Raw genomic sequence first — 17,200 nt, 5'->3', positions numbered from 1 at the left:
CAATTTTTAAAGAGTAATAAAGTATGGAGCTGTACTAAATTTATTATGGAAATGACGTTGAGAAGCGAAATTTCACTACATAAGAACTTACTTTTAAAGATTTTGAATCTTCAAAAAATATTGAATATAAGTCTTTTTTTATTGTTTGTATTATGTTGTTGTCAGGGAGTAAGCAACTAATTAATTAAGGTAATAGAAAGCTCAAATTGATTCTAATTATCAATTTTAAACGAAATTCAATAAACCCCTTTCGACTATTTTTGGACGAAGAACCAGTAGTAAAGAAACACCATGAATAATCTGTTAACAAATTAGCCACCAGCAACAATATCTACCCTCAAATCGCCACTTATCTTAACGTTATTCATTCTTAATCTTTAATAACCTGACGCTGAGACCGTGTTCCGCAACGGGGGATGAAACCTTACGGGAAGGCTCGTGAAAAATGATTTACAACAACGATCAGGTTTCTTAATAAAGAGAAAATGGGCACCAGTGGCGCAGATAAATTCAAATTATGATTGCGTTCAATTATTTTTAAAAGCCAATTACTTTTAATAGCCTTAATAACTTTCCTATCACCGTTGTAACTTTCAAATTAACAAGGAAACATACAAAAATATGAGTGTTTTAAGACATTGTGAATTTGTCTCAACAAAATAAAATGTCGTTTATATTAAAATACTCATTTATACGTGTTACTTTGCCTTAAACTGCAATTTTGTAAAAAATATATGGAAGATAATAACAAATTAATAATACGTTGTTTTAAGAACAATCTTTTAGTGTATTAAAATTAAAATTAACTTTAGGTAGTAGGTAATAAATAAGTTTTAGCTGTTTTTTTTTCATTCTACAGTCATAAGTCGTAAACATTATATAAAACTTTGATGAATTAAGAAAAACAAATCGAAAATGCTCGCTGTAATATCGTTTTCATATAACAATTCATCCTAAATTAACATACTCCAAAATTGTGCAATTGTACTCTGTTGGTCGTTCGTTGAAGACAGCAGTTCATTCCCTCGTAAAAATTATATTGTATTTTTTTCTAAGAAAACTAATTTATATTATGAAGCTTTTAAAATGGGAAGGTAGTTCTAACTTTATGCTCGGAAAGATAAAACTGTAAATTGGACATTCCTGCGATTACTAAAATTATAATGGTAGTTAGTAAAACTCTTAGTAACCCTAAAAATACTGTCAAAAAAGCGCGTAGATTAAGAAACATTGTTGACATCCCTCCCTAAAACCGAAAAAACTACAACCCAAATGGACGGAGCACATATTTTTTGTGGTTATTGCATTAGCCAGAGCCTAACGGTGATAAATAACACCCTCTAAGTTGACCATGCTAATGCGATAATATTCTAAGGGCGGTAGCGAAAAACATTTCCCGAAAAAATGGTTTGCGAGACCAAAACTTCGTCTTATACTGAAAGCAAAAAAAAATCTCGAAATATACAATATACAAAATTCATTTCTCTCTTATTTGAAATTACGCAATTCACGTAGTACAGGAGAAAAGATTTCCGCACCTTTTCGCTTCAAGTGAATGATATTATCTACTTCAAAATACTTAATTTTAATTTCGGTTAATTTCATTGTAGATTGTAATTTCGGGCCCAGCTGAGTAAAGTTAAATAAAGTCGAAACATTGATTTGGATTGGGAAAATGGGAAAAGCAACAATAATAAATAACCGTTTAGGTAAGCCAAAAGCATTAAATTTTAATTTCTTGATACTTCCTTTTAGAAGGTAATAACATCCAATTTAAGGTTGAACGTCACATCGGTATACCTAGCATTTTTATAGTTTGCAAAGAAAAGGTTTGTTCATTTGTTTCGTGGCACATTAAATATCCTACAAAAGTAACTATTGTAGCAACTTTCTAGGTAAACAGTTTTTTTCTGATCACTCATCATTTCCTCTCGATTAAAAATATTCAAGGACAGTTGCTAAATATATCTGGAATTGACTTAATGAATGACAGTAGAATCTCTCTCGAGATTAGTTTTATGACCGAATGAGATGGACGTTATTAACGTCATGCAAACGCGCCTTCTACACAAATTATTTCATTTTAACGAAAACATTTGTTTCAGGTACACATACGATCATAAGATAGGTTATAGAACATAGTTTAAAAGACGGAACATCACGAAAGTTAATCAGGAAGTTAGATAAGTACCTATCTGAAATATACCAATATTAATGCAAAATCAGTGTTAGTTCAGAGTCTGTTTAGTGTGCAAATTAGATGAAAATTTTAGATCATTTATACATAATTTGATATTTTCACGGCAAAAGTATTATGGTGATTATTTTTTGGGTTATTATGCCATTTTGAACACCCTCGTTTTTTAGGAACGGACAGTCTCCAAAAGGATCTCAGATGCAAATTCTATTTCCAGCGTGCACACTCGGGCATCCGGACAAATCGGCAATTGCCGAATGCTTAATTTAAACCGACCATTACTTTGGATTTATTTTTGAATTGCTGGGAAGACCAAATTACGGAGACAATCAAATGAAACCCACAAAAATATTTAAAGGAACGACGCACGGGGCTTAATAGATATTGGTATATTTGACGGTTACACCAAAACTAAACACCGAAAACCAGATTAATTTCACCAAAAAAATGTTTACTGAAATACAAGCGCTAAGAGGATTAAAAGAAATCTTTCGGTTGGTATATTATTTAAAGACGGGTTTCTGAATGGAATAAGCTGTTTGGCGATTAGGTACTCCTTCCGGAAGTGGATTACATTTTTTCATGAAAATAAAAAAATATCGTTCGTCACAGACCCACGCCCAGATTAACTGTGGAGACTTTCGGACATCACATGCAATAAATAGCCAAGTGTTAGCATTAAAAAATACATTGTTTTTTGGTTACTACAAAATACAGAACATTGACAAATCAGAACAATTTTGAAAAGCTATATAAAGTAAGTAAGACTACACAATACTCTAAAACAAGTTCGGAATCTTAGGGAATTATACATGTATAAAATATTTAGTGTATTTGATGAACCTACGGTTGAATTTACCTTAGCAAATAATGTGGGAATCTTAACGACGTAATCGAATTAAAGATAAATTAGGTACATTATTTACATTATTTTATTATTAATACAGAATCTACATATTTTGAGAAGAATGATCTCTTCATCGCGATGAAAAATATAGATTAATTTTGAGCGAGCGGTTGGTAGAAGAATTGTTTAACATTATTTTCTCAACTTGGTTAGCGCAACTTTGTTCAGCTTGCTAAATTATTTCAATAAGGTTATGCAACTTTGAAACATTTACTATCTATCCCGCAGCCAATTGGGGGAATAGGCAGTACGCAAAATTACTATCTTCCTTATATTAGCTTAAATACTTGACATATCATTACGTATTCCCGCGCAAATATATATGTTACCATTAATAATTGACTGATTAATTTCTATAGTTTAAAAGCCCTTAAGACATAAAAATGCGTGGGGTCGTCGGAAGATCCACCTGGTTGCAGACGTTTTGTTTGGCATGTTGGCCTATCAAGAGTTAACACATTGCGCCCTTGAGGTGATTTTTCACAAAAACGGCGCTCTACAAATTATACAATTATTATTATTATTATTATTGTACCCTGGAGCCGTGGAAACACGTGATTGTATAACCTTGCGTTCTATCCCGGTCCTGTGTTTTCACGTGATTGACCAGCCATTCAAAAATGTGCATCTAGTGATTTCTATTATAATTTTTTCGTAGTTCTATGAAGAGCAACTACTAGAATCATTCAAAGGCTGTCATCTGATGTGCGATACCCTGTCAAACCAGTGTATGTGCAAACATTGCAATGTGGCTCTCCACAAAGGCCAATGTTGGCAAAACTACCGTACAAAAATGATATATTAAAGTCTTTTAAATAAATAACAGATGTTTCAATTAATTGTAACACTTTTAAGAAACCCTTCACAAAACATGAAATTTCACACAAATAGACCGGCATTATGGATCATAGTGCCTGTGCTCATATTAATGTTTTAAGATTACATTGTTATCACCTTTTTTTAGACATGGATACATATTTTGTTCTCACCTCAGGCCTTAACCTTAACGACAAGAACAGGGTGAAGTCCTTCGGGAAGCCTTGGGTGGGCTGCGGCTGGTGAAACAGCTGTGCTGATGGCAGCCACACATAAGAGTCAGCCCGCAGTCTCCAGGCACCTGGCCGGCCAGGGACGCGGGCCCACTGTGCGCGACCCTGCCTGGGCCGACCCTGCTCCGAGTCCAGCGGGCTTACTGCACCTGGAAATAAATTGTTTATACATCTAAATGAATAAGGTAGCATGATGCTGTAATTTTAGATGTTTTTTTTAAGTTAATCTGATAGGAATTTAAAGTACTGAGGTTAATGCAAGAAAAGTAATCAGAGATATCAAATATTTAAAGGACTACTTTGGTTCTATTCATGGTTGGCTGAATGTAGGTTTATTAATAAAAATAATAAGAGTTATTCATTCCAAAATGTACGCAGAGGACAGGGGTAGTGCAATGCAATACATTCCATAAATGGAATTATTAAAAAAAAACAACAAATAAAAAATGGTACAAAATATTAATAATATATAAAATTTGCCATAAAGCATCGCTTAAATTGGTTAAATTCAAACCTTCCCACAAGAATGAATCTTCATGAATCATCAATTGTCTACTCTTATTAAAATCAACTTACTGAAGCTTCATACTTCCTTTTCATATCAAATATTTAGACAAAATCCCTTCACATCTGAAACTGTGTGAATCTTCGGGTCCATAAATAGCTAAATGGATTTAAGCAGGACAGATTCATAAACAAATGTTAAAAAATTTCATCTTATAATTTATTTTGAGTAAGGTGCCTAGTTTTCAGTTCGATTTTATTTCTTGTCTCTCTTTTTTATAGGAATTAATTAAATCAATATAATAAAAAATCTTTAAGGTTTCATATTATGTACTGAATAATAAAAATTAAAACAATATACGTGTAATAAACTTAAATCTTGCACATGATTAGTTTCTTAGATCAGGCACTGTCTATTTAGAAACTAAGGTTGACTGGTCCATAATGTATTCAAACCTGTATTGCAGTTTATCTTCAATGCACATATTCATATTATATCATCGTCATTTCGCTTAATTGTGCATACTTTTAACTTTCTTGTATCAAATGTGTTCAATAAATTAATCTGATATACAAAAAGAGACAAATAGAAATGAAAAATAGCTTAAATGAAAAAACATACACTTAGTAAGACACCACTTTATTTTTGAATTAATAACAATAGCCAACCGGGTTTCGCTTGTCCCAAGCTTCATCAGGACTAAATATCAACTAAAGCAAATTAGATACAGGCACATATAAATATAGGTAAATGAAAACAATGAGTGAAAGAGATACAAAACAGATAGAAAGAGATGCAAATAGAAAATGTGGAGACAAATTATTAAGGATGATGAGGAGGGTGGGGGGGAAGGAAATAACAGTTTCAGCGGCGGAATAAATTTAATATGGGACTATCAGATAAATTAATTTGGTTATTTATTATATTTAAATTATTATTAACTGCTTTTTTTATTTCAAGGGTATCTAATTTGCTTTAGTTGATATTTAGTCCTGATGAAGCTTGGGACAAGCGAAACCCGGTTGGCTATTGTTATTAATTCAAAAATAAAGTGGTGTCTTACTAAGTGTATGTTTTTTCATTCAATATGTCACACCCCAAAGTATTTGCTTCCTTCGAAAAAAAAAATAGCTTAGTTTGCGACCAAGACTCGAACTCGGAATGCTTTAATCACTTATTGTGGTACGCCATGTAGTCCATTTCCTTAGTAAGTTTTTTGTAAGTATTTTCGGTTGCGTTAATATAATAAGATTAATGTTTGTGTGTTTTACCTTGACAGCTAAAAGTGTTGCATTTCCTCTGACGTTCACGTGGTCCGGGGCACTCTGTCACGTGGCACGCACGCTTTTGTTTTTGCACCCCCGCCCCGCACGTCATGCTGCATGGGCTCCATCCTGTCCAGTCTCCCCAGCCTGAGGACAACAAAAAGAGATCATTAGAAAGGTTTAAATAATGGTTGGATAATTTATTAAGAATAAGGGTTGCTGAAAGTGTTTTTTTAAGTTGGCACACTGAATGAGCTATGTGCAATTAGTTGTTAAGTAAGTAGTAATCGTAAGTTTAGGCAGCAAATAAAAGCACTTTCGTAGGCAGTAGTATTTTTTGCGTAATCTGTTTAAAATTCATTATATCCACTCTGAAAAACCTACTTATAAACTATATAAATATATTTTTTTAAAACTGTTTTGAGTTTACGAAATAACTGAAAAATTAGACGCCATACACGACCATAGGCGTAGTTACGAAAAATAATTTAATCTCTAATTTCTCTTTCAGATAAGATGCTAATTATGAATAAAACTTTTTTGGTATAAATCATTTTTTAAATGTTAAGGTGCGTAAGATCTTTAAGTTTTTTTACAACATTTGCAAATTCACTTCGTGGCGTCATATAAATTTAAATAATATAAATATCTTGTATAAACCACAACTTAATCAAAGAGGATCGACATGTTTCAAAGACAATGTTTATTCGTCAGAATAAGAATGTGAAAAATACTAAATACAAAAAAATACACTATTACAACATTTATACAAAATTATTTATTTTATTAAAATATTTTAGCTGATTGATGACATAATGATAATTTCATTTTTTATAAATTTCTAAACATCATTACTAAACATCTAAACCATCGAAGAGTATAGTTGACTCAGGAAATGGAAACTCTTCACACCAAATTTTGATCTCCGGAATAGTAAGTAAGAGTCCTATCTACATATATTTCAGACAAATCAAGTCGTTATTTAGGCGTGGCCTGTATCACCATATCGCTCGACATACGATCGAGAGGAAGATAATGGCTTCAGAGAGAGACTACAACCTATAATCTGTATAGGCCACGCCCAAAAACCTCATTGATACTGCATTAGTCCTAGTTGCCGATTTCACCATAATACCAAAAGTGGTATACGAATGTTAGAAATTTGTTCGCCACAGATATTTATCGAATGTTACAAATATGTCAAAAATATAACATAAATTTGCACTTATTTCTTGAAATATCTTGAACTAATGATAAGATGGCGAATAAGAGAAAAACCAGAAAGCAAAAGTGTTACTGGTGTTCAAAATTGACATAAATGTAGTGCTAAATTGAATTATTAGGGCTCCCGGGATGGAATCTGACTCGTATGTCTATATGATATGTCGACATCCAATTTCTCCTTTCGTATTTTTATTTTATTTCCCGTTTTCTCACATATCACGTTCTACGCAACACATCATTAGCAATAGTTGTATTTCTAGGGACTCTATAAATAAATTGTCAATGTGTCTATCATTCAAGCGGTAGATACTCTCAGTATCGCCCTGGTGAACGACCACCAATACTGCTACTGTTTTACTGCTTGAAATGTTTTGGACGTCGTGGTAATTAGTTCTGAATACCCAGATTCCAACATTCCTCTTCCGCATATCATCCGTAACCACAATTCCTTCAGTCTCACAACTCCCAACGTACCAAAAATTGAGATGTCATAGTCCCACTGGCTCTAGACAGTTAAGAGTTTAGACTCACGAACGGAATACATGTAAAAAATAGTTTCCCACGATTTTATCAAAATATAGTGCCGCGTAGAAGACACAAAAAAATGATAATTTTATTATTTTTTGACATTATATAAGATTTGTAATGAATTTGACAGTGTTTGTATTTTACAAATATTACTTTGTGAAATAACGCTGCCAACTGTGACTTTCTCTCTAAAAAACAGGGTTGCGTTTTACTATGAATTTTTCACTTCAAAAACTCGAAGGTAACAAAAAACTAAATACAAATTTATTTCAGCACAAAAACGAGAACGAAAGTTTTCACCTTTATTGAATCCAATTGTTTCGCATTTCATAGGAAAAGGGCCTTCCAAATGGTTTTCTGCGAGGGCGGAAGTGCGGGGTGATATACGAAAGGACGGTGTTCAATCGTCAGGAATCGTGTTTAAGGAAAGGAAATCGAAAATCCTAAAGCAAGGATTTTATTTCCTATTGCATAAACAGCATTCCAGGCTATCAAAGGACTATTGGGTGTCAGAAGATGCCAACGAATCACTTTTAACAGTGGCGCTACTTTCATTGTAAAAGGAATATAAATCTATTATTGGAAAAAGCTTAGTTGGAATTTGAAGCGAATCCGTTGATTTGTTTAGTGATTTTATTTTTTTGTATTTTTTCTACTTTTGTGTTATTTTTACAAGAGATGGGAGAATATTGCGACTTTTTTTACTATCCGTAGTCATTCTACTTCTGTTGGAAGTATAATAGTGATATATCTAATATTGTGTGTTATGCGTAGACCGTTTGCACTTTCAATGATTAATTATACTATTATAAACGATAAACACATACCTGATACATTTTTATAATTCGTGTGACGTGTTGACTAATAAAATATTTTATTATGAATTCAAGCCAAACAAAATAATGTTAAAAAAAGCTAATCAATAGCTGTGCCTTGAAGCCCCCGAATACCCAATTTCCACAGATTTAAAAAATCTTTATTCAGTGAAATAGTTAGTAGGTACAATTATTTTATTATTATTTTTTTTCTTGCAATACCGACGAGTTACTCACTGTAGGGAGTTAATAGGTACATTTTTACATTGGTATTTTGATATCAAAATTATAAATTTCATATACGAAACAGTACAAAAATATCATAATTATAAATTTCACATACAAAACAGTACACAAATAAAAAAAATATATTAAAATTATAGGTTAAGTAGAGCAAAGAAGCGACTGACCGATATCAGCTTGAAAACAACGACATTATCAATCAAAACCTGATCAATCCATAATAAACTTGCTTAAGTTTTCAGACAAAAATCAATTAAAACCGAAATAAAAATCAAAATAATTACCGAAAAAACAGGCAAAGCTTTGCAGTCTACACGTCGGAGGCCGCTTGCAGTTAGATAAATATGTTTGGCGTGAAAATTAATAGAGCAAATGCGGTTTCCTGCTGATGGTACCCAGTTATTGTCACATAATTGAATCCGGATTGTTTCTAACCATTGCTCCATTTTTTGCGGTTTGTGGGGAAACCTAAGTGAAAATACGCATAAAATAAATGAATTCATTAAATGGCGCAAATTAATTTCTATCAATTCTTCTGCGAAAAATCGAAAAGGCGAAGCAGACATTACCCGAAAGGCAATGACGATTTAACACAACCCTGATTAGCAAAATGCGCGGACCAAATAAATCACACAAACTTGAGTTGTCGCGCGTGTCAATGCATGTCAACGCTAGACGACTAATACATCAATAATTATCACGCATTGGTTGCGTGATATTCGTATGCTTACCACGTGAAAATAATTAACATGAATTACCCTATTGGTGGATTTACTTGTGGGTGTGTTATTCATGAAACGTCAGGAATTTTACAGGCAATGAATGAATCTCGTTGAATTTTTCACATTTGTTAAAACGCTGCCTTCAAGCTATCTGTAAGGTACTTATATTTTTTTGTATTCAGATAGCTGATTACATTTTTTTTTAAATTAAGCCCGCGGTAGGTAAAATCTAAAATATTTGGAACTGGGTTATTTTTGTTATTGAAAAAAATGAACTTGCCCAACATAGCTGACAAGCAAAATAGCTTAAATCTAGACCAAAAAAAGGTAAAACGGAATGCACAGTGCCCATTTCCCATTGCAACGCAATGCATGGGCTTTTTCATAAATGTGCACGTGAACCAAACCAAAATTGTGTTGGGGTTATTTTTCAATGAATATGCCGTGTCTAGTCTAATTTAGTCTATGGTAGTAATCCTTGAAGACTATATAGAACGTCAGTTATGGAGGTAGTTTTATCCTTTAAATGATTTATATTTATATTATATATTATATAAGGCCCAAATATTTTGTGTTCGGTTTTTTTTCGATACAGTTACTTTGATAATGAGGCTGAAATTTTTATTGTTGCCGAAAAGTATGTAATGCGTTTTTTTACGTTAAGGGTTGGTTTGTTTATTCTCAACCAGTTTATGAAATGGGAAACATCAACATTCATTTCCGTTTCAAGCTCCACTGGATTCGGTTTGTTATAAAAAAAAATCTGTTTCGTCCGCATAAAGCTGTAGATTTACTTTAATACCCAACTTTGTTATGTTATTAACATAGATTAGGAACAGCCACGGATCAAGAATTAATCTCTGGGGCACTTCACATGTTATTTTACCTAAGTCACAAGCGACTCCACCCAGTTCTATTGTTGAAAAGCGATTCGATCTGTAAGATCGGAAATGTTCCAGTTACCAACAATGCCCAAATGTTTTAGTGTTTCGATCAATACATTATGATCTACTGTGTCAAAAGCCTTATTTAGATCAATAAATATTGCCATCGTAAAATCACCACGATCAATATGTTTCTGTAGATTCGATATGAAATCGAAAGCTGCACATTTAGTGTTAGACTGTCTTCTGAAACTTATTAGGAACGTTTAGACCATCAACATGCCCGTGTTGTGGTGGTGATTTATAACAAGTTTCTCACTAACTCTTTAAGCTCCTAAACAAATGTTATTTATACATGTTTCGTTCTGTTCTTTAATATGTTATAGGCATGAAAAAAATCACAGTGTATCTTTAAATTCACCTAAAGGAAATGTCGAGAGATTTTCGCTCTATTTTAAAAGAGTCGAGTTTTATTAAATATTTTCACAATTTTCGCTTAATTACTATCTTTTTTATGTTAGCGCGCTCTTTCCAACATTCGTATTTACATATCTCCCTTTCAAACCGGCTTTGAACGCTTGCTACGGGGCCTTAAGTTTTCACCTATTTGCTTTTATTATGCTGAAAATCTTATCATTCACAATAATAATAAAGCATTGATTTTCAAATTACATAGAGATTTATTTCTTTAAATTAAAATAAAAAATACACATCTGATTTTTATTTTTTAGTTTCTATTTAAGTTTGTATATAATCATGACTAAAGCAAGATAAAGTATTGAATAAAATATATTATTCAAGAATATGTATAAAAATGATATAACGGTTTTAGCGATACTTGACCCCTCTTCCATCGTGTGGCCTTTAGGGAACCAAGGAAGAGTGGAGAAGACAGATGAGGCCACCTCCGCGAAATCTTACCTTGTGGGGCCTTCACGGAACCAAAGGGGAATGGAAGGGAGAGATGAGGCTCTTTTCCCTTGTGTCGCCTTCAGGGAATCAAGGGGGATTGGAGAGGTTAGTGAGACCTGAGAAGATACTTTGTGAAACCAGAAGACGTAGCCACATATCCAATGAAAACCCTGGTGAAAAGGGACCGGGTGACTGTAAAAGGAATGAGGTAAAATGGGAGAAAGCACAATGGGCCTATGGCCTCACGGGAACTATTTGTAAACCGTCTACGCTCTATAAATAAATAACATTACTTGGGTTTCCTGTAATATTTTTTAAAATTATGTTATTGAATATCCAGAAGTCATTACATTGTCTTCATAATGTTTTCAATTTGGTTATCACCCAGTTCTCCCAGCCGTGTTTTAAATATTCTAATTTCTGTTGTGTTTTTGTCTGATTTGGTAGGGCATTATACAGTTTCGCGCAATGAAATTTAATATTTCTCTGTCGAAAAGGTGTATTAAAAATGGAAATAACGAGTATATTTTGGCTTAATGCTCTAGTTGTGCGTTTATTTTGGTCTGTGGAGTATTCGGATATATTTTTCTGTTTAAAAAAAAACACTTTTGAATAAAGTTTTGTACGTTGAAAACTGGATAGTTTTTAAATAAATTTTCTTCTGTGGGTGTTCTTAAGTTCTAGCCGGAACATTAATAATTATTGTCTTTAGTACTCCTTTTGGGCTACGTTAAGTGAGTGCTCAATACAGATCAATACCCATTCCGTTGTCACATACTCTATTTGTGACACAAAGCTTAATACTCCATCATAAATTTTGATTAAAATATTGAAAATAATATCAAAAATTTTGAAAATAATATCAATGATATTGAAAATAATATCAAGAATGTTGAAAATAATATTGAAAATATTTTTGGGTGGCACACCGAGGATGGCAACAGAAACTAAGGGATTAATTTAAATTCCTTAAAGGGAAAGTATGATATAGATAAATATGACGAATTTTAACTAGGTCTCGAAAGCTTTATTTGTAGAGATGCCAGTTCCAGTTCAAGGTTCTGTGTTCAAGTCCTAGTCACAACCGTGGCTTTTATGTTCTGCATTTTCTTCACTTTCATATTTTCGTCAAGAGTTGTTTATATCAATTTCAATAATACGTTAAATAGTTGCGCTACGACATTTATTTGAGTTGTCACACAATTTCATGGTTTATAATAAATTAAGGAAAATTTACATGAAACGGTCCATGGTTAATAATATTTTTTCCATTTCCATATCAATGGAATAAACAGTTACCTATAGTTCAAATCGTTACCATTAATCATCGTACCATCGATTAACAATAGTTAAATATTTCCTTTACCTTCGAAATTTCAGTGAAAAATCTGCTTACTTACCGCTTGCTTCTTACTTTACTTACGATGAGATAATAAATGACATCCCTGTGGCGTATGTGTGTAAACAAATATACTATCGTGTGAAAAATGTGGAGATCCACAAAAAATGCAAGGCTGATGTAATTCTAACCAGTACGATTAAGGTAGGGACATTCAGATGGTTTGGGCATGTAGAGCGAATGAACGAAGAAAGGAGTGTAAGGAGAATATATGACGCAAATATGAATGGTAGAAGAAGTTGGGGATGCCTGAGGAAGACATGACACGATCAAGTGAATCAGATACTTGAGTCGGGCCATCTCAAGAGTCAGAATAATAGAAGAGTATATATGAGACGATGTACGAATGTGTCCATCCATCTGCATCATTTTTTGAGAGGCATAAATTATTTTAATATTTGTAATTAATTACATTTAAAGGCCATTATTATAATTGGACAAATAATGTTCTAACATTCAGTCAAGTTAAAGTATGCTGTACGAAATTGTATAAGACAAAATAATACTAGGTAAAATGCGATTAAAGCAATTAGTTTTAATTGTGAATCCACGAGCCATACTGCGTATTTCTAGTTATATAAAAAAATGATCACCACTCTTCCGAGGTAATTTATCAACGCCTTCAAAAAAACCTAAGGATTAAGGTCAATCCCTTAGGGTCCTGTATCACTTTTGGGGTTTCTGTGTGATGAGTGTTTATTAATATAAGTGATCGGAAAATATCGAAGAATACATTTTTTAAAGTTTTTCCATGTGTAGATATTTCGGTTTTAATAAATTGAAACTTTGAATGACAAAAAAAATGCTTCACAACAACATGATTATTTTTTAAAACCAACATATTTGAAAAAATAATTATTTAATGTCGTTGCGTAATATATTTATTAGTGGTACTAAATCAGAAATTAATGCACCGTAGAATCAACATGACGACCTCCGTGGTCGAGGGGTAAGGCTCTCGACTAGCAAGCTGGAGGTCGCGGTTTCAAATATCGAGTAAATTTTAAATGATTAGTTTGTGTTATTTCACAAATTACTTATATAAAATAATAAACAGTATATTTGCGGCACATAAGAGAGTGAAATATACTTTCATTATCGCCCTAGTGTAAAACAACCTTTCAGAAAAGAAACCTTGCTTGAAATGGCTTTGACCGTTTTGGTGACCAGATCTGAATAGCCAGCCACTTTTCAACTTTTATATTTTCCATCTCCTTCCCCTCCCCATTACTTTCAGCTTCACAACATATAACACTTCGGGATGCCATAGTATTGCTCAAGACTTAAACTCTTAAGATTAAAAAGCGTAAGATCTTAGTGTAATGTTTTATGGTTAAACAATTGCGAAGACACACTGGTATTAGGTATGAAAATCCAAAGATCATAAATAAAACAACGAGCTTTATAATAGAAGCCAAGCTTTCAAAGAAAATTCAAGGTTTTTATACCATGGACAAAAATTTTAGTCCAAGCAACAATCAAGTCTGAGAACCACAAGATACTTAATGTTTATAATATCAGCCATAATAAAGTGTAAGGAAGAGTATTCCATATGGATGCCACTAGTGCCCGGGGCCGTGTAAGTGCTCCACTCGAAACTTTCCCGCTGCACCGAGCCCAACAATAAATGTTCATGGTACAACGCACAGGGTGAGCTTTGCTTTGTGGATGTCAGAAAGTATCGGATATCTTCAGTCAAAAATGTCTTTAGATGTTCAAGAGGTTGCAAAGAGGCGTTAGTTAGCACTGATAGAAAAACTCACATAAAGTGCTTTCATTATGTTTTTCATTTTTTTTTCTTCTTGAAGTAAAATAATATTGCACATTTATAACTAATTTAATAAGCCAGACTGAGATGGCACCATCTGCCCAGTCATGCTAGATTAAAAACAGAAAATAATATACATAAATGTAAATATTATGAATGATTTGAAATTTATTTTATTGATAGATGATTTAAAGAGTACATGTGGATTTTTGTGATATTTCACCCTCCATGCTAAGGCAGTTTGCGGACATAGAATCTATACATTACTATAATATGAAAAAGAAAAATAAGAAAAATGATGTTTAGCTAGTTTGGGTTGGAAAAAGAGAATGGAGAAGTTAGAGAATTATAAAACGATGAAAAATTTGAGAAATTATTAGTAAATAGATCACACTAATTAATTATGTACATACTATACCGCTAAGTTAGGGAATAAGGATATATTATGTTTTGTCTGAAAGGTGATTACGTTGATAGAGTGTAGAATGAATGGGTATTGTAGTTGCATTGTATGCCGTGTGTAAGGATCCATTTTTTAATTTTTTTTAAAGGAATGGGGTTGACTCACGGTTTTTAGGTTTTCAGGGATAAGGTTAAAGATTTTAGGAGCTAGGAAGAAAAATTGTCTTTGAGCTGACGTGTTATGTAGTGAAGGTACTTTGTAGTGACCGTTGATTATCGTTCTGGTGGTGTAGTTGTGTTATAAAAGAGTTTTTTTTATATTTGAACAGGAAATGTATTAGCGACAATTATAGATGAAGTTGTCGTATGTTTAAGACCTTATACTCTATGAGGAGTCGATTGGAGGGGTATCTTGTCGGTCGCTTGTTAATGACACGTATTACCATTTTTTGGGCTTTTAGAAGAAGTTCTATGATAGATTGTGCACAGTCACCCCAGATTATAAAACCGTCAGCTAGTAAGGATGAGAAGAGAGCATAGTATGCAATTTTAAGAACTGAGGTGGTAAGGATATTTATAAGATTTCGAAAAACACTTTTAGAGCTTACGTATGCGTGGGGTTAGACTGGCCAAGTGTTGATCCCAGCAAAGATGTTGATCAATGATGACCCCCAGGTATTTTATGTGGGTGACTTGTTCCAGAACTGGGCAATAACAGGAAGAGCAAGTTCTCTTACAGGAGTGAATTATTATCTTCTAATTGTTGGTAGGTTGGGTTGCAGCTGATAGACTGAAGGTTAATAATTTTGATTTTCCAGCATTGAGGGTAAGGAGATTAGCATCTTACCATTTATTATAAGGTCTATGTGGTTTTGAGCTATGTCGAATGCTCCTTTCCAGCATTCGACATAGCTCAAAACTTTTGTGTCGAGATATAAACTCAGTGTCATCTGCAAAAGATATTAGTTTTCCAGTTTTGGGAAAGTTACAGATTTTTATAAATAAGGAACAGAATAGGGCCTAGGACACTTCCTTGTGGGACTCCAAATTACCCCAATAATATGCATAATTTTTGCACCTGGACTGTTTTCTGGTATTCACAAAAAATGTAAACAGATCTAAAAGGCTAGGAAATTCCCAACCATTCTCATCCTTGCCTAAATCCTACATCTCATTTCACACATTCTACAGCATCCAGTGTGGCTTTAACAAGACCAATAGTTCAGGAGATTCTGAAAACGAAATTGAGAAATAAAATTAATATACATTGAATTTTTTGCTTTTAGATATGTATTTTTAAAGTGTCAACTCAATTATTACTCTCTATTATTAAGGCTGAGGGTTAAAAGTGAGATTGTGTAATAATCTTTAGAGATCGTGCTGATATTGAAAATCAATAATAATTATTAATTAATTCCGATTTGAAAAACATAATACTCCAATTTTTTCTAGTCGTAAACCACACTAGGTACTGCTTTTTAATGATAACAACACAACGCGATGCATTGAGCGCGAGCGGGTCGGAAGAGATGATACATTATTAATGCTCGAATGCCGCGTAAAAACATAAACACATAGACACCAGCAATAGTGTGGAGCGGTTTCTCTGCGTCATTCCGTATCCACGAAGCTGGAAAGTGTTTGATTTTTGTGCATGCGCATTCTGTCCCGTCTGCCTAGTTCTGCCTAGGCTGAATACGTATTGGACAAGAGCATCCAAATCACTTTGTTTGCAAGACCATTTTTGACAGTTTGGCTTGAATAACTGAAACCGATAGAAGCGATACAATTCTGTTTTGTCACACCCACTTTACTACTATGAACAGTAGTTTGGAAGACAAAACAATGAACCACGACACTGTCCCATAAATAGGCGGGCAAGCCATCTCAGCAGGATAGTGTCTTACCCCACCACCGCACTCGGACGCGTTTTGACAAAACACGAGGAAAATAGCCAGTAACTCCGCGCACATGTAAGGGCGCTCGGATCTCGTATTTCGACTTTAAAATGTGGCGTAAATGAAACACTACAATACATTTTGGTGTAATTTTAACGCGCGCATCGTATTGTATCCATTTTGACAGCATTCCCTGTTTGAACTCCCTGCGCTGTTGAGGCTGTTCACGTACCGGGGACAAGTCACTACTGTATTGTCCTCATATAAAATCGGCATCATACAGATACCGCCACAATACTTATCTGCCATTTAAAAAAAATCTTTGATTTAGCATACTCGTAGGTTTCATAGTTTTTTCATTATTGTCAGAGTTTAATGTAGATTGTAAATAACTTATATCAGATATCGCAAGAAATATTGTGAAAAAAAACAATTTACGCATTCTTCAATATTAGCGATCTCCTCTGAATAATAACTTTTTG

General features: G+C 33.4%; 1 protein-coding gene across 1 annotated transcript in view; it reads right to left on the bottom strand.

Annotated features, from left to right (window-relative positions):
* LOC149419857 (uncharacterized) overlaps positions 1-17,200 on the bottom strand; it is a 297,070-nt gene that overhangs the window by 31,604 nt on the left and 248,266 nt on the right. Inside the window, exons 5-6 of the mRNA XM_089637341.1 lie at positions 5,930-6,070; positions 4,094-4,302 (exon numbers count right to left, since the gene is read on the bottom strand). Of these exons, the coding sequence (XP_089493467.1) occupies positions 4,094-4,302; positions 5,930-6,070 (350 nt within the window). The remainder of the gene's footprint in view (positions 1-4,093; positions 4,303-5,929; positions 6,071-17,200) is intronic.

This window comes from Hesperophylax consimilis, chromosome 11 (assembly GCF_061612785.1).
Source record: "Hesperophylax consimilis isolate HC1 chromosome 11, BYU_Hcon_1.0, whole genome shotgun sequence".
NCBI classification, from domain to species: Eukaryota; Metazoa; Arthropoda; class Insecta; order Trichoptera; family Limnephilidae; genus Hesperophylax; species Hesperophylax consimilis.
Note: the sequence above shows the minus strand (reverse complement) of the source record. Positions and strands in the feature narration are given on the sequence as shown.